We start from the raw sequence: 24,738 nt of genomic DNA on the forward strand, positions 1-24,738 counted from the left end.
CTTTACCTTACTGAGTGTCTTCAGTGTTAGGTCTGCTGCTTTCCTTACAGATTCCTGAGATGCAAGATGAAACATTACAAAATAATGTAATGCTACTTTTTGACGCATTTGTAGTTATTCTGCTGTGTGTATGTAATAATATGTAACAGTATGTAATCTATGCTTCATGATAGCCTTATATGATTCATTATTTCCTGCTTACCTTTATGTCATCAAGGACTCTGAACAATGTCTCCCACATTTCTGCCAGGTGATCAATGAGATCATCAGCTTGGCGGCCACGAATCAGGTCATTCAGGGCCAGGCAGCTGGAAGGAAAACCAGTTCATCAAAAACAGATTTCCTCTGACTTTTACAATAGTGTAGCGTATGCTTTTAGGCTTCTTTACCTTAAGACTACAATATTAATATGTAAATGAAAATGTAACACCTTAGACCCTGTTCCTGTTCAAATATAGTGTTGCCCATTTCAACCCACTCACTTTGCTTGGAAATATCAATAACAATTAAGTTGCATAAGAAAGAAAACCCAAGACGAGACAAGGGAAATGCGTTACGGAGCATTTAGCCTCACACGATCAATTACCAGGCAAAATTAAATTGATAAAAGTAGATAATGGTAGTCTTACTAATCTTCATTTTTAGAAGTTTGATGTTTAGTGTGCGTGTGTTGTTATTGTACCTGGACTCGCGCACTCTCCAGGTGTTACTGGTCAAGTTGGAAAGAACATCCTGCAGGATCTCCTTAAGATACTTATCAACCTGAAACACATCAGAACAAACCAACATGCTCACATTACTTCTTATGATAATAGTCTTGTACATCTTTGTCTACATCTATTTGTTTGTACATGCATGTAGTATGTATATTTTTGTGCATGTGGATGTTGCACAGGACTAAACTCCTACCAGGGTTTTATCAGTGACCAAGGCGTCCCAGATGCTGGTCATGGCCTGACGAATGCTCAGGTTGGGGTCAAACTGGTAGCGGTACAGGCGGGGCACAAGCTGGTGCAGAAATGGAGCCAGCTGCTCTCCGGCCTTGGCTGCGATCATGTGGAAACCAAAAGCCGCTCCCTGAAAGGAGAAGGGGTCAGGTGGAAGAAAGGGTGAGACAACCCCAGATAGTTAGGAAGAAGTGGCACATGTGGTGGATGGGAAAGATGATGAGGATGAGAATGATGCATGCACGATACCTTGCGGGAGTTCCACATGGCATGATGATTGGCTAGGTTCATGAACTTGTAGACGAGATCGGGTTGATTCAGGTCGCTGGCCAGTGAGCAGAGCTCCTTATATGTGGTCAGGCCATGACTGCCAGGAGCCATCAATACAAGAGGGAGACGAAGGTCAATTTGTGCACACAAAACCCACACAAGGAGAATTTTTAGCATTTACATTTGGGCCAATAGTGGTGACATACGACTTACCCATCAGGTGTTTTCCCCAAACCTTCTCCTTGGAACACCTCTGTATCTTCTGAAAAGGTGTGTTTCACTCTGTTTGCAAAGATAAATAAGAATTTCCCAATATCTTCATGTACTGAAACAGTTTTGACCTTATTTCTTCTCCCCTGCAGAAGGGACACTACAGCCTCTTGTGACTCTCTCTCTCTCTTTCATTCCTTCCTCCTTTACTAAACCATCCACTCACCTTTTGCCAGTCATGAGTGTTTCCACCAGGGTAGACACCAGTTCCTGTTGGTCATCCTCTCCTCCCATCTCATAGACGAGGCCCAGGCCTTTAGACGCCACATCCTGACTCAACTCTAGATAAAAGAAGAAAAGAAAAGGATGGATAAAGAATTGGGAAGGACAGAGAGCAAAGGGTGATGGTTTGTTTTGCAATGTTGCACAGGTACATTTAAAAAGCACTGGCTGGTGTCAATAATGAACAGATCAATCCAACAGTCAGGTTAGACGGAAGTCTTTTCTTACCATCAGGGTCTGAGAGAACAGAGATGAAGGCCACCTGAATCTCCTTCAAATGGGACTGTAGGAGTAAAGGCAAAATGATTTGTTCATGTATTACAAACACAAGGGATTTGACATACAGTGTGCACACCAAGTCTGAAGTGTGTCATTCTTTGCTACAAAACAAAACGTAGCCCTCAAGCACTGATGACTCTTCTCACGAGGAGAAAAAAAGGATGATGTATTTCCTAACAGACAACACCTTCTGTGACGAATGTGGAAAAAAATAAGGAAAAGCGTTCTAAAAACTATTAAATGATGGAGGACAGTTAATAGCCTAAATAGAAGGTCATATTCATCTTTTAACATCTGACATTTTCAAAATGTAAAGAACAGGATTGGTGTGCAAACTCTTTACTCTAGATCTTACACACCAAAAACAAGGGAACGCACAATTTCACAAGGACTAAAACTCTTCCTAGCAGTTACTATTAAAGGATCACTCTCTTGGTTATCAGAGTTCCTTCTTTGAACTGCGACCCTGTTTATCTTTAGATTCAGAGGTATACAGTTGTACAATACACCCACCATGATTTCCTTGTGTTGGCTGAGTTTCCTGACCAGGGAAAGCAGCCATATGCAGGCTGCCTGTCGGACATGGGGGTTCTGGCTGGGAATATACCTGGCCAGGATGGAATTGAGGACCCAAGGAACCACATCATTATTTTTCACATCTAACAGAAGGAAGATAGCAGAAATGTTGTTAAGGGGCAAAAATGAATATTTAGATAAAGGTACATACCATTGTATGTAAATATATGCTCAGGCCAACTTAATTGTTCACACATCAGATTACTAGCAATGCAGAGTTGCTAGACAGAAATGATATATGTATTTCATCATTAAGCATTTCACTGCGACAACCCTGTCATTATGCAAGAGACAGTCTGACCCCTTAAAAAAAATTGCAATGTGAACAATCAGTCTTAATACGTACTTGACAACCAAATCAATTTAATTTGTGTGAACATAGCTTGAGAAATGACCTAATCCATTACTACTTATGATGCAGGTCAGTTTCACTCCAAAATATACAAACCTGTACAAAGAAGAAGAAATCAAGTCAATTTTATTTAAATAGCCCAATATCACAGATTCCTAATCGGTTCAGCATGTGTCGACCTTGATTAAAAAAACATTAAACCCAAACAAAAATGGAAGAAACCTCAGAAAGAGCAACTGAGGAGGCATCCTTCTCCCTGGACTGACAGACATGCAATAGATGTGTGTACAGAATAGACCAACATACTAAAATTCAACTAGTACAACTGAAAGGACTTACTGTGTGGAGGGGTGTATTGGTCCTCGGTGCAGGTCCATGGGTCTCTGGCAGCTCCAGAACTGGTGCCTATTGCAACACTGGTTATAGCCTCGCCAACTGCAAACTGCAGCTCCACCTGTTTGGCCTTAAGAAAGAAAAAGGGAAAAATGTGAGCGGTGTTTCCACTAATGAGCCCCCCGAACAGCTTCTAAGGTGGACTACGTCAACGAATGTTAATAATTTGTGAGTGCAAAAATCCCCACTTCTGCCAATAATTGAAGGTTTGATACATCAGCTTGAGACCTCTTTCCTAACAATGCAAAAATACTCCATTTGTGGTTTTCCTCAGTCCTACTAACACTAACGGTCCCAAACAATCTGGTAGCTCTAACTGCTTTTGTTGTCGTCTTTGTAAAGCTCTGCATTGCTATTGTTAATAGTACTGTCAGTCATTATATTTCATACCTCTACAGAGTCCATGAGACCCTGCAGCAGCTTCTTCTGGTGAGGGAAGTCTCCATCACCCACAGGTAGGTAACCCAAGGTCTGGATTGATCGCTCCTTCATCTGGACCACGTACATTGACAGACGGTCAGATACAAACAGGATAAGTCACAAATCTTTCAGCTGAATATCAAATGCATCATACATGCATATGTGTCCTCACTAAACAAAATATCACAGCAACCACTTCCTTTTGTGTAGTCGCTGGTTACCTTTGTGCTTTCCTTGCCAGAAGGGATGCGAGCCAGCAGGTTTTCCACGACTGAAAGTTTGGTGAAGCCCACCCCATCTGCCGGGATCAGCAGGGAGCCATTACGGCCTATTTCTCCCAGAGCTGTACACGCTGCTACAGCCAGAAGTGCAATACTGCTGTCAAGGAAAGAACCTGGATGGACGGACACACAGACAGACACACAGACAGACACACAGACAGACAGACACACACACAGACAGACACACACACAGACAAAATGATGAACCCATACTGAGTGGATGAACCTATTAAGACTGAATATAAAATAATTTGTTCACAAAAGTTTAATGGCAAATTAAAAAAATGTTTTGTTAGAAGATAAAACTAGATAAAAAACTATTTTCTTTGCATCTCCTCACCACAATCTAGGCAAATACATTTTAACATCAATGTATTATACTCTTAACAGCTGCTATAGTCATTAAATGAAGCCTAAACTGCAGGAAATTGTTTCAAAAATAATTACATACCAATTGTCTTGGTGGCCATGGCAACAAGTTCATCATCTCCTTGTGAGGTGATGCTCATTTGCTGCTCCATGTCGTGCGTAGAGTCGCCAGAGGTGACAGCCTTCTTTTTGCTCATGTACCTTCCCACCATGTAACCGAGAGCCAAGATGGCGCCATGCTGACTCTCAGGACTCTGTGGTTCAACAAAACCAATTCACATTTACACAAGGTAAAAACACACACTTTTAAAATATAAAAAATAAATGTTCAAGTGCCCCCGAAGAGACAAAGTGGCATACATGGTTGTCTTTGGTGATTTTGAGCAGATTGTGCACAGCCGCCTGCAGCTCATTGCCAGTCATGGTGGAAACCACCACAGCATAGAGTTGGGCTGCAAGCTCCCTCATGTCCTCCTTATTTGTGTTCATCAGACTCTGGAGGTGAAAACATCTGTTATTACAGCTGAATGCACTGACAGTGGAGAAATGTGAATTCAGCTCATGGTTTTACAATATCACAGGACAGCTTAGAGATTGGACTTATTGTTTAGTGGTGCTGATATTTGTCTCACTAACGAATTAGAGCACAATAAATCTCAATGTAGAATTGCCTCCATCCTACATTTAAATAAACGCATGGAGAAATGAAATACTCACTTTAATCCAGTCAATTTTATCAATAAATCTAGGAGCCAGTTTGTCTGGACAGACAGACACCATCTCCAGTAGACAGTACATAACTGTGATTCCTGTTGAGATTAATAATGAAAGTGCAATAAATAACACATGGAGCGTTTCTAACCATGATTATCTATCTATCTATCTATCTATCTATCTATCTATCTATCCTCTTGTGTTTCTTTTTTACAATACCACACCATACAGATGAATATATAAACAATATAACTAAATATATTACTTATAATAGGTTCAATAAACAACAAAACCAACGCTTTGTGTACCACTCCGTTGAACTTAACTCATGAGCCAATTCAGACTCAAGTGTGATTAATATAAGCTACTTGTAATACTTAAAAATCATCTTAAATGTTCTATGGAACCCTTAATAACAATAGAAACCTGACTTGAACCCGCAGTATAATGGCCCTAAGGAAAGAGCAGGTTAACATCTCTCACCCCCCACAGCAGACAGCAGCTGCTGCAGCAGATCCATGTAGATGTGAACAGGGTTGGCCTCAGAACCCTTTGACTGAGACTCGGAGGACAGCAGTGTGTGGACGTAGCGTCCGATGGCTGGTGCATCATCCTGCATGTCTGCCAGGCGCGTGGACATGGGTGTGACCCCGGCGCTGTGGGCTAAACACATCCTCAGGTAGAGCACGATCTAGGAAGACACAGAAAAATTAGGTGTCTGCCGCAAAAAACTCAACTTACTTCCCCCAAAGACACAAACTGAATGTGCAAACCCATCCCATGTCACAGGCTGATAACCAATTTATATTCACCTCCCCAAACGCAGACGGGTTGAAAGGAATAGTGGAGGTTCCAACAATGTACTTAGCTGGAGTCTTGATCCTCTGAGCCGCCTGATAATGACAAGATAAAAACGATTCATTATTTCTTTTAGCAAAAATGGGTGTAACGTGTAGCGTATTATCTCAGAGAGAATGAAAAATGAGCATCACCTTCTCCTGGACATAGGCCACCATGTCAGGAAAGGAGGGCATTGGCTTTGGTCCCTCCTTCTCCGATGTCTTGGTAGGAAAAGCTCTTAGCACCTTCTTGGCCTCCCCAGACACCTCCTCCCTCCTAAACACAGGGAAAAAAACTGCTTGTTTAATCTTCTGCACCACTCAGTAACGTAAACCATTAACACCCTCATTTTAGCGTTAACCATCTCCCATCTTACTTGTATCTTATTGACTCACTAAATCACTGATAGTGCATTTGTGTTGCAATTAGTTTACCATTATGAGAAGTTTTTTGTGTATTTTGGGACTTACGGGTCTCCAGCTGCCAGCAGCAGCAGGTATCTTGATGGCACATGATCAGGTCCAAACACTGTGCTGGCAAACTTCATGGCCACCTGGCGAACTTGCACCTCCGGCTGCCACAAAAAGAATAAACAAGAGTTCTTGATTTGCCTCATGCCTACTTACTAAACTAATCAACATTAATGGTCTTCATAAACCAAATACCCATTTTCCCATGTAGACTCACCTTTCCAATGTATGCAGCCACCAGGGCCTCCATTAGGTTCAGCAGTGCCCCCTGTAGGTTGGCATAAGCTCCGACCATCATAGACAAAGCTTCCTGAATGGCAAGACGGACATCAGCCTCCTCCTAAAGAACATGACACAATTTTGGAAATATCAATTTCAGACACCATGTTTTCTTTTAATGTATTGTTGTGTGCTGCTGAGTTTTCATTCCATTTAATGTCAGATTTTTGAGAGATCCTTCACTTACCTTGCACATGGACTCAAAAAACTGCTGTACAAGTGCAATATCCTTAGTAAACAGCTGTGGCATGCGGCTAGAGGAGAGGATATAAAATATAGAATATTTTTTAATTCTAAAATGCCACACCAAGCTAGCAATGTTTAAGGAAAAAAGGGGCGTTTTTTTCATTATACCTTGACAGCTTTCCAACAGCAGAGTAGGCAACACTTAGTAACTTTGGATCCTGCAAGAACAAATGTTTAGTAGCTATATATGAAATTAAACCATAAATGCAGACATTGCAGTTTAAATGTGTGTTGTCACTTGTAGTTTTACCTCCTTGTATTCGTTGATGAGCTTGGTGAGACCATTAAGCAGCATTAGTCCCAAAGGTTTATTAGTGTCAGGACATCTAAAAAACACAACAAGCCCAAATATTATTTAAGTGCAAAAAACAGCCACACTTGAGAAATGAAACATGGATGTACCTAACATGGCTGTATCTAGAAAATGTACACTTTTCTTACACCATGCAGATGTGATGGACAAACTGCAAGGTGAGAGACAGAAGTTTGTTGTTGGTGTTGGCTCCAAACAGACCATCATACACAACCTACAGAGGAAAGGAAAGGAATGATTGTACCACACACTGTTGGAAATTATTTAGCCTACCAACAGACTTATTTTGAAAATTGAGAATACACAAGCATGGACAAAGAGCCTACCTGGATGTTAGCTGGAAAGCACTCTGCGGCTAGGCGTGACCGCAGAAGATGTGGCAGGATCTTCAGTTTGACTCTTGTGCTTACTGGTTCGTGTTTCAGCTCTTGCTTCACATTGCCTCCCTAGTGCACATACAAAACAGTATTTTATGCTTCTTTTATTTTTAACTCACAGGTTAACTTGCAAAGTAAGTGTTGAGTTTACAAACCTTTGTTTTAAGAGGAACATCCCCCAGATACACCTTATACATCTTGTTGATAATTAGAGGATTGTTCCAATCAATGATGCTGGAAGACAATAGAACAAGGACACAACCAATGATATGAATCAAAGTTTGTACTTTCAGCATTTCTTTCTGATGGATATCGATGCCAGCCTTTCAATCTTGTTAAACTTAAAAGAAAACGTTATTGGTAAAGAATCAATCATTTAGAGAGCAATGGTTTTGGCTTGTGAATTTGACGCACAACAGGTATACCTAAGAATTTGATAATTTATTGTATAATTTACTGAGTTAGAAGAAAGATTACCGAGTACATGATGACGTGATACTCTGTAAAGCACATGTGAACCAGAGATGATTAAAGGTCCTTCACCTACCTCTGTTTGCTCTTCAGCTCCAGGTCAGCTGCAGTGGCCACACTGTGTCGGGTGTCGCTTGACGCCACCACCAGGTGCACCACTGTCTCCACCTCTGGGACTTGCTTTGCCTCCATGAACTTTACTATGCCCAGCTTACACTGTTGAAACCAAATACTCAATAAAAGAATTATACTCATTATGCAGCCCTTAAAATACAGGGGTTCAAACGTAATCCAAACATCTATTATCTAACTGCTTTTTGGAATGAGCTGGAATGAGAAAGATTTTTTTTTGCTTTTCCGTCTTTAATGGATATGACAGCTAGGTGAGAAAGGGGAGAGAGAGAGGGGGAAGACATGCAGAAAATGGTCACAGGTTGGATTTGAACCCTGGACCTCTGCTTCAAGGCATAAACCTCTATGTTTATGTGTGCCTGCTCTACCCACTGAGCTGAATGAGCTGTCTTTAGAACAACTTTAGAGATACTATTATTATTTTAAATTGAGTGAGGTTCCAAATTTTGGGATAGAGTCATGCTTTGTCAAGAAAGCATACAAAAACATATAACCTGCCCAAATTGCCAAAAATATAGCCACAACTCATCCTCCAGCTCCGTTATTGTACCTGCTCTAGCTGCTCAGCGCTCCACTGGGTTTCTCCAATCACCCTCTTGGCAGCATAGACACTCATCCCTGGGGGAGGCTGGGGGAGACCCTGGCCACCTGCAGCCACTGTCCCTTCTGCAGAACTTCCCTGGGAGGAGGAGGGAGCAGGGCGAGTCGGGGATTCATTCAGCACAAACCTAAAGGAGCCGGAAAGAGAACAAGTCAACATTCTTGTGTAAATGTTTAGAGTTAGGCAATTCTGAGACCCATACAACCTTACAATACCCAAAGCATACAGCATAAACTTACCCGTAAGGCATCAGTAAAACATCCAACATGAACTCCAGCAGCAGCTGCACGGTCTTTGGCCTCTCAGTTAAGTTAAAAGGAAAAACAATCTTGGAGGTGTCTGCAGGATACTTCATATGGTAAAGAGTAGGGATCAGCAGGTGCATCAGGCTAGGAGAAGAAAGAGCAAAGCGAAATCATAGTCCAACAAGGAATGGATAGGCTCAGCCCCATATAAAGAGGACTGAGGCAGTGTCTGTGCTTAACTTTATTCATGTGTCAATCAAGAACAACACTCCAGTGTATCTAAAAAAAAAAAAAACATGGTCGTTTTGAGCCGGTATTATGATAACAGTAAATATGCTTGTGCATCCTAATGTGTGTGAGTGTATGTGTCCCCTCACCTGTCCTGCTGTGGCTGTGGCTTGCCTTCCATGGCAGTGAGAAGGGTGGGGGCCAGCTCGCACTGTTTTCCCACCTCCAGACGTGGGTAGCCCATTTTGATGTAGATGATGGTGAAATTCTACAAAATACATCGATTAAACTATCAAGTTGCACATCACTACTTAAAGTAAATTAAAACCAAACTGGTTTGTGATTACTACTTAAATATTAAGATAGATTCCAAATGCTGCACTGGTATAAAATCTATATCAGTGACACCAAAATCTACAATTTTTATTATATGGTATTAAAACTTAAGGTGTTAAAATCCAGAGGCAGAAAAGCAAATACGTTATTAGTTAATGTAACTAGTTAACTTTACCAGAAATCAATTACGTGCTTTTTGCGCTATACTCTCAATAGGGACTGCATGTACCTACAATTTTGATTGATTTGATTGTATTATGAATGTATATTAAACGTCTGGCTTCATATGAACTACATTGTAAAATTGTATTCTTACCGTCACAAAGGAGGCAGCTGCGGGATCTTGGTACTGAACCAGCAAAGTTTCTACTGGTAGCTGAATCTTAGGTCGGCTTTTTATCCTCTTGTTCAAGTGGACCAACAACTCCATTACCTAGCAGAGGAGGCACAGAAAGTAATTTGGTTGTTTGATTAACAAATGCTTAAATCAACACTTACTGGAAAAAAAGAAAGATCCAAGCTCATTACAAGCATCTTTGCATCAGGAGGAAGTGAGTCTATATCTATATAAGTTTTATGGGTTTATCTTAAGTATTGGTAAAGAAAAAGAAGAAAAAAAAGAAGCCAATATTTCAGGGGGAGGTTCTGATGGCATTAAACTGCAATTTATTTCTATTTTTCAAGGTGTAGCTAGTGCACACACTCATGTGTAATTAGCATGTCTTTAGGTACAGATAAACAACACGCCTCTTACTTTCTTTCGTACACCCTCCTGAACGCTGGAGAGTTTGAGGAGCACAGGGGGTAGGAACTTGGAGATAATGTCCTGTAGCTGTTCATCTGTTTCTGCATGGCCCAGGCGTAGGAACACACGTTCCAGTTGATCTGTCAAAACACATTTAACACATTGATCACTGTCTGGTTGGTATTCGTCACACCCCAAGAATAAACACTCAACATGGGACCAGTTTAAAAGCAATACCTCTGCTACAATTAGCCTAATCTGGCAACAGCTTTCCATTCAAATATGGAAGCATCGTTACAGCCCATTGGTTGTATGCAACCACATGCGAAACCACACCTTCAAACAGAACAGAGAGAGTAAAATAACTCTTACACAAAATTAAAACGGTAAACTAAAAACGGACAGTTCCAGTTTGGCTGAAAAGCTCGCCCTGTCAGATGCTGAGTTGGTGCAACCATCACCCAGCCCTGCCGTCTTTCTCTTAGCATGGTTCACCAACCAGCTAGCTACAACCACTGACAGACTATCAATGCGTTTCATTTCATTTTGACGCCACACCCTGGCTTTACACACCCATTGACACTCTGCGCAATGAACCCTAAATGCTCTAAACAGTCAAGTTGTAAATCTATACCTTAAAGGTTTGATTAATGAAAGTATATTAATAGCATACGGGACTGTTTCATTTTGACCATGACTGGGCAAACGGCCTCCTGACGTTAGCATTCTAGCTAGTAATGTAGCTGAGTAGCTAGCTATCGTTCCTGCACCAACTTTTAAATGACAGAAGCTTTATCGTGGCTTAAAAAACATCACAGTCGTTAGAATGACGCTGGCCTGTTGTTCACTTAATTTTGACAGCCACGAATACAACATTTTAAGAGATATTAATCACCAATAACGCAGAGAGAAACTTACTGAGTTCATCCTGGGCAGCCATGTTTCCAGAAAGTCTTTAGCGACCCACACAGTTGACTGAGAGTCACTGCACTCACTAGTGCCACTCCTTCATCACCCGTACATCAATAGCACTGACATAAATCACAATTTTGATTTACAGGCATGCATGCTTATGGGCTTTATGACCACTAAAATAACACACCATGTTATGTTTCTTTATTATGTCATATAATTTTATATTATGCTGCTGTATTCTATTGTTTTCTGGTATGTCTACTTAAACACATATTAACATGTACTGAAGAGTTTTAGGGTCACATGTGTAAAATGTATTGAGTTATGAGTTCTGAGTTCAAGGTCAGAATTCTGAGATTTTTTTTCCATACTTATGGTTACTTTCATACTTTTTTCCATACTCATTCAATACATATATGTACATATTGTTCATATACATGTATTATGTTTATCATTATGCTTCTAATCTATACAGTAGCTATGCATTTCTTCCTAATCTTATTTTATCTTATCTTCAAAACACAATGTGTGATTGTAGCCTACTGTTTCTCCTGATTAATATAGGCATACACCCACACATAACATAAATCACATATCACAATAATGTAGGCTACACATGACCAGGGTTAGTGAATGGCGTTTGCCACTGCAATACATGCTTACAACACAGTCTGCTCTCATTATCATATATGGGTACCACTTTTTGATGAGGCACTTGAAAAAGTACAAGTTGTAACTTGACTTTATAAATGTTAATAAAACATGTATACTTTAAGCTTTAGCCACTGATATGACCAACACTTGGGTTGTGAGGTTGTAAAAAAAAGCCATCTGGTTGGTAGATCCTCCTGCAGCATAACACTTATGTTAATAAGCCATTAATCAAGTGTTCTTAAAACAATTCAAGTTTGTAGTTGTAAATGTTAATTCGATTTTAATAAGTGGATGTTCCAAAAAGTCAGAGATCAAACAGCCCATTGGAAGGGTCTTTCTAATGATCTTTTTTTCCAACTTTATAGAGAGATAAGTTATTAACAATAACTGAGAGCAGTAACATGTCTTTTCCATATGTCTTTACATAAAACATTCTTAATCATTTGTTTTTGAATTTGCACATTTAGATTTGCTAATATGGTATTTTGCCAATAGTAAACAATTAATTTATATTTTTGAACATACAGAACAGACGAATACAATTGAACAAGAACAAAAACCCTCTCCCACCCCCCACCCTCTGTGGTCTCGAGGAAAACAAAACAAACAAATAAACAAAAAAACTAAAATCACACCTTGCCTAGTCACTCTCCTCTAATTCTTGTGATGATGAGGTCATTAGGACTGATACTTGTGCTGCTGCACTTTTCCATAGGTCTATAGTTGATGATTTGGCTTTGTTAATCCTTGCTGTAGAGAGCTCAAGCATGAGTATGTCTAGAAAATACGCCAACCACTACAAAGCGAGTGTGGTATGGGAGCCAGCGTTGAGCTATTATTTTCTTGGTTGCAGTTGAGCCGACTAGCCAAACCTTCTTCTGTCTCCCAAGCAGGTGTAATTTAGAGTCGTCATTACGTAACAAAACAATCGGGTCAGTAAGAATTCAACATCCTATCACATCAGATATTATTGATGTTGTTTTATTCCAGAACTCATGCACTTGTTCACACTCCCAGACCATGTGCAGGAAAGTTCCAGTTTGTTCAGGTTGGCAGATTAAAACAAATCTTAAAGTCAATGTGGTATTCCTGATGAACTAGAGGTAAGAAGACATAGCAAGTGTCATAAAGAAAAATTAAACACAAACCAGAGAGATATTTCACAAACTGACAACCCAAAAGTTGATCTATAAGACATTAGAAAGTTGTTGGTATTATAAGTAATTAGTTACAACTTAACATGTACCTTAATAAAAAGTGTTTTATTATAGAATTTTCAGTTATTTTCGTGACGCTTTAAATAACATTATGTATAGTTTTTTTAATAGATCAAATGCATAATGAACATAATGAAGATTATTTGTCATTTCAACAATAATTAAAATGTAATAGGTTTTCTTACGGACCAGAGTTTAAAAAACAAAAAGACAAGTTTCATGCTGGAGATGCAGGTGCACATTCCACCATCATTGGCTGCGTTCGAGTTCGTCGACCCTCATGCTCACTCGCAGATCTCAAAGTGCATCGATGGGTCGACCCACAACACGGTCTGTCCTTCATCACGGTCGTGCCTGTTAGCACGTTGACACAGTTGAGCTAAAGTAGAGGCGGTCTGGAACGCGGTCTCTAATCTCAACGCAAGAATCAGCTGCAGCAGCAGAGCAGCTGCCATGATAATCAGCTGGACGAACAAGGAAGGGGATACAAAACAACACGGCTCTGTCTTTCTAAATCAAGGTAAAATACTATACACTTGTATGGAAACGACATGTAAAATACCGGCGAAAAATGGTGCATGGTAGCTAGCTTTGAACCAGTTTATCAGAAAGCGGTGTGCATTTTGTGACTCCTGTGAGATATAGCCAAGCTATTAACAGCTAACGCTAACCGTTAGCGTTGATAGCCAAATAAGTTGGCAAGCGCTCTTGCCAATGGGCATCTCGCACTGTGTGCTTTGTCATTGTTAGTCTGTGTTTTGCTAAACATGTATGATATCGACACATTATGTATACAGTATATAAATATCAGGCTAGCTCATTTATATCACACAAAATCACAGAGCGAAGTAGCTACGGGCCTATCTGCAGCCAACCACCTTGCGCTGGGGCATTTAAACCCCATTCACTTGTGCACTAAGAAGTTAGCTAATGTGGTAGCTTGGTTAGCTTAATAACTAGCTATGCTTTCCTTCCCCAACGGCTATTTCCAAGCGCTTTCGAGTCAGGTCCCATGAATGCATTATTAACTTCAAGTCAAAGAGTGTCCAATGTGTCTAACATATAAATATAAGTTAGCTAGTCAGCTGAGCTAGCAAGCTAGCTAGTTGTTCAGCCATTACTTTGCATCATAACAAAACGTAGGCTAGTTGGCTAACGTTAGCTGGCTTGGCAGACAACAAAGCTCAGCCAAGCTACAGACGCTCATGTAGGATTAAAAGCGAAACCACAATTCAGCCGACGTTTAACGTTATTTGTCCCAGGGGTTTAACAGGTTTGATTTAATATATTAATCCGAATATACCCGATTAAGGTTATCCATGTTTTGAAATGATTGTTTTAATATTTGAACACAGAGTAAGGCTGTAAACACATTGTGCCTAAACACTATATCTGATTTATTTTTTTCAAAAACTTGTTCCAGCTTGCAATTGCTTGTTACATAATCGGGTCCCACGCCATTATAATGTGGTCTGCAGTGAAGTAACGTTAGCGTTATGCAGAAGTATAAGGTTGAAAATCACAATAGCATCACTCGGGGCAGTGTGATCCTTTGTCTGAATGCACAGTAAAGTCAGAGTTGGGATTGGGATGGGTGGATGGGACAAAAATCTGAAAAGGGTTGTTGGCATCAGGAAGGATCAAAGGACCAAATCGACATTTGTTGAATCTCTACCTCCATCTAGTGGTGAACCTGTCACCATCACACAAACAAACTACTCTACATACCTGTAAATTACAACCGGTAAATTACATCTAATGTTGTACATTTTGTAATATGTTGTACAAAGGTATTAGACAAGAAAAAAATAAACAAATACACTTCCCTATAAATTAACACTTACACTAGTTGGAAATTATATAAATAATAGTGATTCAATGCATCAATCAATTTATCACTGCAACAGGTGCAAAAATGTAAGGTGAAATAGCTGATTTAGAAGTAGTTAGAAAATGCTGGACATGTGCCTCAGTGTGAAATGGTACTGACCTAATGTTTTGTTATTAACTTGGCTTTAATTCAGCTATAAATACACTCAACAACCAAAAAGAATTGGCAACTACCAAAAACACTCTGATCAATAGAATGAATTAAACAATGTAGCAAAATCAAAAGAAGAAAATAGATAATATGAGAACATTATGTTAATATGAACACCAGATTCATCATCAAGTTTATAACACATTGACAATTTATACAAACACATTAATTACTTTTGAGATGTATTTCCACCTGGACAGTTACAATATCTAAGATGGTATATACAACATCTATTCAGCACTTTCTAAATAGATTTAGCAGATTCTGTAGTTTGCTTGTTAGGTTTTACACTGTTACTTTTTCAGAATAGACTACAGTATGTTTCTCCCCTCATAGATAACAAAGTAATAAATATAGTTTTACCTTAGCCAATATCTGTCACCATTACAATTTTAAAAGCCAATTATAAAATATAAGTTGATGTTGGAGCACATTTTTAGTTGTTTATTTTTTCTTTTTCCAGGTTATATCTGGTGAGGCGGCAGGATGGCGGGAGCAGAGGTGTACACCCCTGCAAACCCCACCTGCAAGATTATGACCTTCAGGCCCACCATGGAGGAGTTCAAGGACTTCAACCAGTACCTGGTGTATATGGAGTCTCAGGGTGCACACCGCGCAGGCCTGGCTAAGGTACGCAGTGTTTTCAATCTTAACTTGGACAAAGATTCTGTGAGTGATGGACTTCATTATGTCCACTAGGTTAGTGTGTTAGTTTCCTCTCTCGTGGGCCTACCGTTGGATGGCAGTTGCAGAAGCTGATTATTCATAATTTTGTACTGAAGGCAGTTTTAGTCAGTCAAAAAAAAAAAAAAAGACATAAAGAGAAAAATAAAAGACATTAGAGCCCGACCGATAAAGGATTTTTAAGGCCGATATCGATACAAATATTTGGTGATTTAAATATCCGATATACTGGCCTATATATATATAAAATTTATTTATTATTTTTTATTTTTTTTTAAATCCAGAAACGTGTAACAAAACAAACAGATTCCCTAGCATTAGTTATTTATGAGTCCTCACTAAAATAATATAATAATGCAGTTTAAAAATAAACTTGTTTGTTTTATTGTCACAACAGAACAGAGGAACATCAAAATATAGTAAAGTTCTGAAAAAAAATAAGTTGAAAAATACAAACTGAAGAAATGAAACTTAAAGGGTTAAACATGAGTGTTGCCAGCAGGGACGTTGTAGACCGCCCTCTGGTGGACAAACTATGCAACGCCAAGACTCAGAACATGGTTGAAGGGTGTTTCGTCCGTTTTTTTTTTTTTTAAATATTAATTTATCGGCCATTATAAATGCCGATACCGATAGTTTGGAAAATGCCTAATATCGGCCGATTAATATTCTAAAAGACATACAGTGTGACATATTTAAATACATGAGTAGTTGGCTAGTGACCCTTTTGGACACAGTGGGTTAACTACTGCTGATTCTAAATGATGAAATGCTGATCAGAGTGAACTATTTGTACTAGGTACTAGGAACTCTATTCCTGTTTTGTTTTCAACAGCAATCCTTTCCTCTTCTCTTTGTCCCTCAGGTGATTCCTCCTAAAGGCTGGAAGCCCCGTCGTACCTATGACGACATAGATGATCTAATGATTGATGCTCCCATCCAGCAGATGATGGCTGGCCAATCAGGGCTCTTCACTCAATACAACATCCAGAAGAAGCCTCTTAGCGTGCAGGAGTTCAGGCGATTAGCCAACAGTGACATGTGAGTATTAGAGTTAATTCAATGTTTTCAGTGCCTTAATGATTATATTAGGTGGGAGGGAAAGTGCTTACATTCTAGGACTGCCCCCTAAAAGTCCAATATTCAAATCAGCAGTCGGTGACCCCTCAGTCGACTGAGATTCTTCAAGTTGAGCAGTTATTTTTTGTTTGTTTTTGTCAGTCAGAGTGAGCGCTCCATGCGTTCACGCTGCTCTCCGGGTTAAAATCATTCCACTACATCAAGTCATCCCATCCGCTCCGTGAAAATGTCAGCGGCGGGTACAGGCATCTGCGGAACTGGTCCCAGGGTCTGAGTGAGACAGCGGCAGCTGCCCAGAAGAAGAGAGGCTTTGCCAAATCAGGCTCTGAGATAATGTTATCTTCTGCCTTCTGCCTAGAAGTGTGAATTTGCAGCTCACAGCAACTTAATACGATATAGTCTCGGTTTTGTTTGATATCAAATGTTGATAGTGTCGTGTAAGCTGTTTAATTTAGTTGCCTCTTAGCAAATAAAAAAATTAAAAAAAGCTCTGAGTGAATTTAAGTTGGGCTTTTATTGTGAAGGGTAAAAACGGAAGAAGTAAAGCTGTAGCATATGTGCTGCTGTTGTCATTTTGGAGTTAATGAAAGTGTGGGCTGTCTTGGTTCATGCTGGTTCAGATTAAATAGTTGAATATTCGTGTTGAACAGCCAAATCCGATTCGACTGACAAAAACCTGAGTTGGGTACAGCCCTATAACATTCACGCAGACATTACATTCTGGTGCTGCCAGAGTAATAACTTATTTTTTGTCCACAGGGTATGTGACTGATATATTACACAATTTACTATGTTGAACAAATATATTCTTAGAATACAGAATAACCTCTGGAAGATGATCGGTAACCTGGCAAACTGGCTATTAGAAATAGAGAGATACTTACCAACAGTATCAATATATATGAGTGTATGTTTGATGTTGATTCATGATCCTGGATAGTCTGTTTCTGACAGCCGACAGCCTATAAAATGAAAGTCAAGAAATAAATATGTACATTATATCTAGGGAGTTGTATTGCGGGTGTTGCTGACCTATTTGCTCTATATGAAAGGGGGGGAAAAAAAACTAGCTTTTTATGAATATATAGTGTATCTTATTGCTAAACTTAAATAAACAAAAGGAAAAAAAAGAGTGAGAAATTGGTAAAAAGAAATTAATAGCGGTTAAAACCATGGTTAATTTAATTTCCAGAGCTACAATTGTCTTAATTCCACATTTGATTGAAGATGGAGTTGCATGAGTGGTTTAAAAGTGCTAGGGCGATATTTGCTAAAGAAGGGTATAAACTTTTTCTGATATGTGCTAAGGTTTTTTAGTGTAAGGTTACAGATGGTCATTTCACTGTACCAAATGTAATGTGATTGTTTTCCACAGGTACTGTACACCTCGCTACCTGAACTATGAAGATCTTGAGAGGAAATATTGGAAGAACCTCACTTTTGTCTCACCCATATATGGTGCGGATGTTAGTGGCAGCCTCTATGATGAGGTAGATTACTTTTCTTTCTGTTTTGTTTCTTTCTCTGTGTTTGTATTCCCGTACATGTGTGTTCATTTTTGTCACCTGTTATTCAATCTCCGTCTGATCACAGGTTCAGTGTTTTCTTAATGGGTTCTGCCGTTAGGAGAAGTAATAGTGGAAATCACTTTGGTGGAGTTTAGATCAACTTATTTGACCTGACTCTTGCAATGTGGCTTTAGGTTGGGTTTTTGCAATGAAAATAAAAACGTACATGAAATGTATCACTTGTTTTTTGCCCCCAACCCTAACATGAGTCATTTTAGGATAACAAATCCAATGTGGGGACACAACAATAAATGGACTGCAACATATCGACTACTTCTTCATCCCCAGCTTGAATAAAATAGGCTACTGAAAATTAAATCCAGTTTTCAACCCCAAGCAGCACTTTAGAGGCATGGGACACTTGACGTTGTGGACATCCACACTAAGGAATAGGGGGCATTTGACAAATGCCTCAATGTTAAATTATACTTTATGTAGCTGATCCTGATTAGATTTAAAAAGGCCATTGTCAACTGCATTACCAGTTGTTACCTGCAAGATTGACTTTTGACATCCTGTTGTTTCTAATCTCCTAGGATGTGGAGGAGTGGAACATTGGCCACCTGAACTCTATCTTGGATGTTATCGAGGAGGACTGTGGTGTATCTATCCAGGGAGTTAACACTCCATATCTATACTTTGGCATGTGGAAGACCACCTTCTCATGGCACACTGAAGATATGGACCTGTACAGCATCAACTACCTCCACTTTGGAGAGCCCAAATCCTGGTTAGTGTGGGACAGGGATTTAGCTGCAGGGGGTAAACAAAGAAGCAACATAATGTAGATCCACAATACCATAAAATACAGCCTGAAAAAATCTCATAAAACCTCTGTGTTACTAGCACTAGCTGTACCATTGGTGCCTTACTTTTATGTAACATACACTTTCTTTTCTGTGGGTACCGATGATGGTTGTTGCTATGCATACCCGTCATTGCTATAACCACTACAAGTTAACTACAGTTAACTGGACTTATTGGAGGTCCTATCTGTGTAGCATTTTTCTTCTTCCCTTCCCTTGTGTTAAAAATGGAAGTAAGCCTTACTGCTTTTTTTTTTTTTTTTTTTTTGGGCTTTCACGACAGAGCTGTCATTTCAAATGGCAACAGTCACATTAAATCAAATAGAAACATTGCTTGTTTAGTAAAGACGTGTGCACAGGCAGCTAGAATGATAAGAGTATTTAGCCTACCATTAGCCACCTCAGTATTTCTGTATGTGGTGCATACTTGCGTAAAACATTCTCATTTAAGGATCTGTTCATTTTATTTATATGGTGTCTCTTGTAAAGACTGTGGCTTATTCTGATCCTGTCAATTGTTTGGTGCGACATGTTAAGGAAACACAGATCAGAGTAAACAGTATAGTATGTGTGGAAAAGAGTCGCAGATGGAGATTAATGTCTTTTCATAATGCATGTCTATATATTTGCATCACGGCTGCAAAATCCATTGTTATCACTCTCCATTCAGATCTGTCATTATAAAAGTGGATTTAAATGGTGAATTACATACAGTCATGTGAAAAAATTAGGACACCCATGCTAAAGTTGACTAAAAAGAGGAATAAAAACTGTACACCCATCTTTTGCAAATTGATCTTAATGCCTTAATTAAAAAATGAGGAAAAATCCAATCTTTAAGGACACCAATTTTTCTTTATGTATCGTCCCCCTGTATTTTAAGGAAGAACATTTATTTATTTACGATACATTATTCATTCACAAACAAACCTCAATTTCCAAAAGATTATGTTTTTATTCCTCTTTTTAGTCAACTTTAGCATGGGTGTCCTAATTTTTTCACATGACTGTATACTGTCATAGATCTCATTCAATTAACCCAGCCATTCTGTTGCATACGGCCCTAGGGTTTTGTTCCCTTTGTGCTTGTTTGCACACTGATGAGGTGGTTACCTGCATAAGTGATTATACTTTGGAGACTCCAAATACTAGAGAGAATAGAAAAGGTACAACATATGCAGCAGTAGGGACATCCAGGGAGGGAGTGTGTGTGGAGCTTTGTTATTCTCTAAGGGTGTAAGCTTATGGTTGGATTTCTTGAAGCTATCATTCTTGTCTGTGCAGTGGAGCAAGGGGAATTGAATATGTAACCAGTCAACCATATACTATACATTGTTTCTGTAAATTAACCTCAAACACTATAACACTGATTACCACTGTTAACTAAGCGCTTACTATGAGTGGTACAGTAGTTTTTCTACTACTACTATCGGTTGCACGCTCTCAATCTCTTCATGTCTGCAAATAACATTTATGCTGTGTACACTGATGGTATTTGATTTTGTGTATTTATATGACTGGGGGAGGGGGTGTGTTGGGGGGGGGGGGATGAATAGTATGCTGTCTCATTCGGGGACATGGTAACCCAGGGAACGTCATACCTTTTTTGTAGATTTTGGGCGGTCTTAAGGACAGATTTACTGGATTTTCTCTGGAAAAGGGAAAATAAGTTCTGTTGTAATTTACACTATAGATTGGGACATCATCAATTTGTAGTGTAATAAGTATACAGTGACTGCACACATAATTTACTAACTAAGAAAAGTGGATTTAGTGTTAAGTTACTCTTGAAGCGAGACATGATAAGAACAGTGAAGATGAGATTGAAACGAAAAGCCCAGATGGTAGATTTTGAGGTTTAGATATATTTACGTACTTTAAGTTGCCAACTGTCTTGTTTGAATTTAATAGAAAAATACTGTATATAGTATATATTGCACAGGTCTAATTTCCAAAGTGCTTGCATTCTTTAATAGAAGAAGAGCTGGGTTTTAAGGAGGTGCAGGTTAAAATAATAAAGTTAAAGAAGAGGTGAAGAATGCAGGTAGATCCAAATGGAGTTTGATTTTTATTTCTTTGTCAGCTTGGCTTGCTCCATTTCTCTCTCCCTCTTGCCCTGGAGGGAGTTCTGCTCATTAGAGCAGTGAGCCCTGCAAACCACAGGGATCAGTGTCACACACACACACACACACACACACACACACACACACACAGGCGTACACACTTTCATCTTGCTGCTATTTTGACATCTTTCCCCTGGAGGGGAGAGGCTTTAAAGATGCACCTCTCTCACCTCTTCTCAATCCCCTACCCCCTCCAACTCCCCATGTCACCTCCACCTGAGTTTGCCTCTCCTCATCCTGTCTCTCCCAGCTCTGTTAAGCTGACAGGTGATATGATGATAGAAATGCCACAGACCCGAAGGCGGATGGTGCTAGTCAATTGGAATGCCTAGTCAAACCTTAAGGGAATGCTGTCACACTCCCTAGGTTCCTCACTAGGATTTTTGGGAATAGTTTAAATTCAGATTGCGTAGAAAATTAATAAAAAACATCGTTAAAGATTGCGTCAGCAGGGTGGCAACAAATGCAGAGTAAGGTCAGTGTCAGTCAGTCAGAGATGAAAATAGGCTCCATATTCTGAATGCAGTTTTACAGAGACAAAGACCAAATACATTAAATGTCCTAGAAGAACAAGCAAATTGCAGGTTATTCGAGGGTTTCTGCAGTACATTTGAATATACATTTACGATAAGGGATAACAACATTTCTGTGTGTTATCATTTTTATTTGTTACAAATGGTACGCTGCTGGAAAAGGTTCATCAGCCTACTTGCAATTATTTAATTATCCACCACTTGATGGCAGTCTTGAAATTGTAAAGGCTTCGCTTGAAAACTTATCTGCAACTGTCAGTGTATGCTACAGTGTATACAGTATAGGCATAATAACCAATACAGGCTCAGAATTTCACATACACAGTCAAAAATAATTATGTCCGCTCCATATCTGTCTGTTGTCACTAACAGGTATGCAATCCCCCCTGAGCATGGGAAGAGACTTGAGCGTCTGGCTACAGGTAAAAAAATAATTTCTATTCTCTTTGTATTCTCCATATAAATGGAGGCTGGGGAGGTAATTAAATAATAATTAAATAACGACCGCAGCATACAGAAGCAGGTCTGAATTTAACAACAAAGTACAGCACATAAATGAATAAACTCAGCAATGAGGGCACGTGAGGTAATGGCGAAGCTAAAGATACAGCATGCTAATGAGCTCTGGCGGCAAACATGCAAAACTGCTACTAGTAGAGATGCAAATGGCCAAAGATGCTTAATGTATTGACAAACCATTTTAGAAAAATCCATACTGTATGGCATTAGTAGACTCAATGAACTATAATGCATATGATAACGTTTACAACTAAATAATTGTTAATGTGTTTCTAGTCTAATGTAGAATGTATAAATTGTTTGCCATTTATATATATATATATACACATATATATATATATATATATACACACACACACTCATTATTTTTTTTATATACATTATTTTTTTTGGCTGGCTTACACTCTACGTTAATGGTATGTGTGTGTATGTGCATATTTTTGTCAGGTTTCTTTCCTAACAGCTTCAAGGGGTGTGAGGCTTTTCTTCGTCACAAGATGACTCTAATCTCCCCTTCCATACTGAAGAAGTATGGCATCCCCTTTGATAAGGTAGGCTCTCAGCCCCTTCTAAAAAATTCTGTTAGTCCGCTTCTTCTTGCCTTTTATATTCCCTTTTATTTATCAACTTTCTGGAAACAGCTTTTTTGCCAGTAAAATTAGCAGTGCTCGTTTTGACTGATTGCAGAAATCTTAAGTGGCTTATTTGAATGATTTTATTTGTTATTTTCCTTGCCAATTTAAAAAAAACAAAAGGACAGCTCATTGTTTTCTCATCTCTTCTTATAAACCAATCTCTCACCTTATGTCTTTCTCCCTCCCTATCATAAATTGCCAGATTACCCAGGAAGCTGGAGAGTTCATGATTACTTTCCCTTATGGCTACCATGCTGGCTTCAATCATGGCTTCAACTGTGCAGAGTCCACTAACTTTGCCACTCTGCGCTGGATAGACTATGGCAAAGTAGCCACACAGGTAACAACCAGTTGAGAATCTTGCTTAAAACTGTGCACCACTTCATGTTTTTGGAAAGTCTAACAACGAAGTGTCTCAGATTTGATTACAGTTAATTTTATGGTAAAAAGTCATGATCATCCAGTATCAAATAGATTATAATTTTGCCTTTAAAAATGACCACCGCAAGGCTTCTCTATGCTTTTCTAATGCAGAGACAATATTTGTCGTCCTCCTCTGTCTTTCCTCTAGTGCACCTGTAGCAAGGACATGGTAAAGATATCCATGGAACCCTTTGTGAAACGTTTTCAACCTGACCGGTACACTAACTGGATGGTGGGCAAAGATTCTGCACCTCTTGACCACATACTTGCCACTCCCAGTACAACACCGGAGCTGCAGAGCTGGTTGCAGAGGCGGCGCAAGAACAAACCTACTAATAAAGGGTACTGTATTCATACTCAGACAATGTTTCTTCTGTTTTCTATGCCAAGAGAGAAGTCAACTGCAGCTACTGGTGCTAGTGGGCTTTAATCTGGAGTTGTGCTGATTGTATATTTAGGATATCAATTATTTTTACTATAATAACTGTTTATTATTATATTTAATATATAATATATATATTATAGTAAAAATAATTTATATCGATGTTAATAAAGATTCATTTTGTAATAGAAAAAGAACATTTATTGAAAATACAATTGCATTTCCTATGCAACATTTGGAGATCAGGTTATGATGATGAACTCAGTGCCTGTGATGGTGGCTCTGGGGCATTGGCTGGTGACCTTATGTATGTGGCCAGAAATATTTGACAGCTGCAAAAGCCAAATTCCATTGTCTCCTAAGTCACAAAAGTTATACATTTGCGTTGATTGATTTTCAGTGTTAATCAGGGTTTTCTAAAGATCTTTGATCTCTCTCCTCTTACAGCAGCACCCATTCTCGTATGCGTTCCAAGCGCCTCAGAACCACTAAGGAGCCTATTGGCCTGGACGGCAGCTCAACATTGACCAGCAGCAAGAGGCCCAAGGTGCGAAGGTCTGTGGCAGGGACAAGCTGTAGGGAAGAGGAGGAGAAAGAGAAGAAAAAGGAAGTAGAGTCAAAGCACAACCAGAATCAGAACTCTGCGCAGCTTTCTGGTACGAGACAGTAGTGAGTGTATGTGCATGCATGATTTGAAACCTATTTTTTTATATTTTGAAAATTTCTCTCAACTGAGATCTATGAAAAATGTTTACAGTCCTTGTTTACTTGATGGTACATAT

At 39.3% G+C, this 24,738-nt stretch overlaps 2 protein-coding genes across 14 annotated transcripts in view; one reads left to right on the forward strand and one right to left on the reverse strand.

Annotated features, from left to right (window-relative positions):
* ecpas (Ecm29 proteasome adaptor and scaffold) overlaps window positions 1–11,316 on the reverse strand; it is a 21,384-nt gene extending 10,068 nt beyond the window's left edge. For both annotated transcript variants that reach the window (XM_031285966.2, XM_031285965.2), the window contains exons 1-33: window positions 11,295–11,316; window positions 10,386–10,516; window positions 9,948–10,064; window positions 9,445–9,563; window positions 9,062–9,211; window positions 8,772–8,949; window positions 8,166–8,305; window positions 7,774–7,852; window positions 7,568–7,687; window positions 7,370–7,455; window positions 7,179–7,254; window positions 7,037–7,086; window positions 6,870–6,936; window positions 6,621–6,743; window positions 6,404–6,507; window positions 6,086–6,209; window positions 5,906–5,986; window positions 5,577–5,784; window positions 5,097–5,188; window positions 4,740–4,874; window positions 4,462–4,633; window positions 3,951–4,123; window positions 3,700–3,801; window positions 3,256–3,379; window positions 2,502–2,647; window positions 1,938–1,992; window positions 1,654–1,768; window positions 1,431–1,499; window positions 1,197–1,314; window positions 910–1,077; window positions 683–762; window positions 203–308; window positions 7–54 (exon numbers count right to left, since the gene is read on the reverse strand). In XM_031285966.2, coding sequence (XP_031141826.1) covers window positions 7–54; window positions 203–308; window positions 683–762; window positions 910–1,077; window positions 1,197–1,314; window positions 1,431–1,499; window positions 1,654–1,768; window positions 1,938–1,992; window positions 2,502–2,647; window positions 3,256–3,379; window positions 3,700–3,801; window positions 3,951–4,123; window positions 4,462–4,633; window positions 4,740–4,874; window positions 5,097–5,188; window positions 5,577–5,784; window positions 5,906–5,986; window positions 6,086–6,209; window positions 6,404–6,507; window positions 6,621–6,743; window positions 6,870–6,936; window positions 7,037–7,086; window positions 7,179–7,254; window positions 7,370–7,455; window positions 7,568–7,687; window positions 7,774–7,852; window positions 8,166–8,305; window positions 8,772–8,949; window positions 9,062–9,211; window positions 9,445–9,563; window positions 9,948–10,064; window positions 10,386–10,516; window positions 11,295–11,316 — 3,678 coding nt within the window. The remainder of the gene's footprint in view (window positions 1–6; window positions 55–202; window positions 309–682; window positions 763–909; window positions 1,078–1,196; window positions 1,315–1,430; window positions 1,500–1,653; window positions 1,769–1,937; window positions 1,993–2,501; window positions 2,648–3,255; window positions 3,380–3,699; window positions 3,802–3,950; window positions 4,124–4,461; window positions 4,634–4,739; window positions 4,875–5,096; window positions 5,189–5,576; window positions 5,785–5,905; window positions 5,987–6,085; window positions 6,210–6,403; window positions 6,508–6,620; window positions 6,744–6,869; window positions 6,937–7,036; window positions 7,087–7,178; window positions 7,255–7,369; window positions 7,456–7,567; window positions 7,688–7,773; window positions 7,853–8,165; window positions 8,306–8,771; window positions 8,950–9,061; window positions 9,212–9,444; window positions 9,564–9,947; window positions 10,065–10,385; window positions 10,517–11,294) is intronic.
* Window positions 11,317–13,416: 2,100 nt separating this feature from the next.
* kdm4c (lysine (K)-specific demethylase 4C) overlaps window positions 13,417–24,738 on the forward strand; it is a 28,622-nt gene continuing 17,300 nt past the window's right edge. For 7 of the 12 annotated variants that reach the window (XM_031285972.2, XM_031285973.2, XM_031285974.2 and 4 more), the window contains exons 1-10: window positions 13,417–13,682; window positions 15,667–15,833; window positions 16,753–16,928; window positions 18,343–18,457; window positions 19,072–19,265; window positions 22,370–22,419; window positions 22,964–23,067; window positions 23,354–23,491; window positions 23,723–23,916; window positions 24,404–24,612. In XM_031285972.2, coding sequence (XP_031141832.1) covers window positions 15,690–15,833; window positions 16,753–16,928; window positions 18,343–18,457; window positions 19,072–19,265; window positions 22,370–22,419; window positions 22,964–23,067; window positions 23,354–23,491; window positions 23,723–23,916; window positions 24,404–24,612 — 1,324 coding nt within the window. In that variant the 5' untranslated portion in view covers window positions 13,417–13,682; window positions 15,667–15,689. The remainder of the gene's footprint in view (window positions 13,683–15,666; window positions 15,834–16,752; window positions 16,929–18,342; window positions 18,458–19,071; window positions 19,266–22,369; window positions 22,420–22,963; window positions 23,068–23,353; window positions 23,492–23,722; window positions 23,917–24,403; window positions 24,613–24,738) is intronic. The other 5 variants (XM_031285968.2, XM_031285969.2, XM_031285975.2 and 2 more) reach the window with 2 other exon arrangements.

Source organism: Sander lucioperca, chromosome 4 (genome assembly GCF_008315115.2).
Source record: "Sander lucioperca isolate FBNREF2018 chromosome 4, SLUC_FBN_1.2, whole genome shotgun sequence".
NCBI classification, from domain to species: domain Eukaryota; kingdom Metazoa; phylum Chordata; class Actinopteri; order Perciformes; family Percidae; genus Sander; species Sander lucioperca.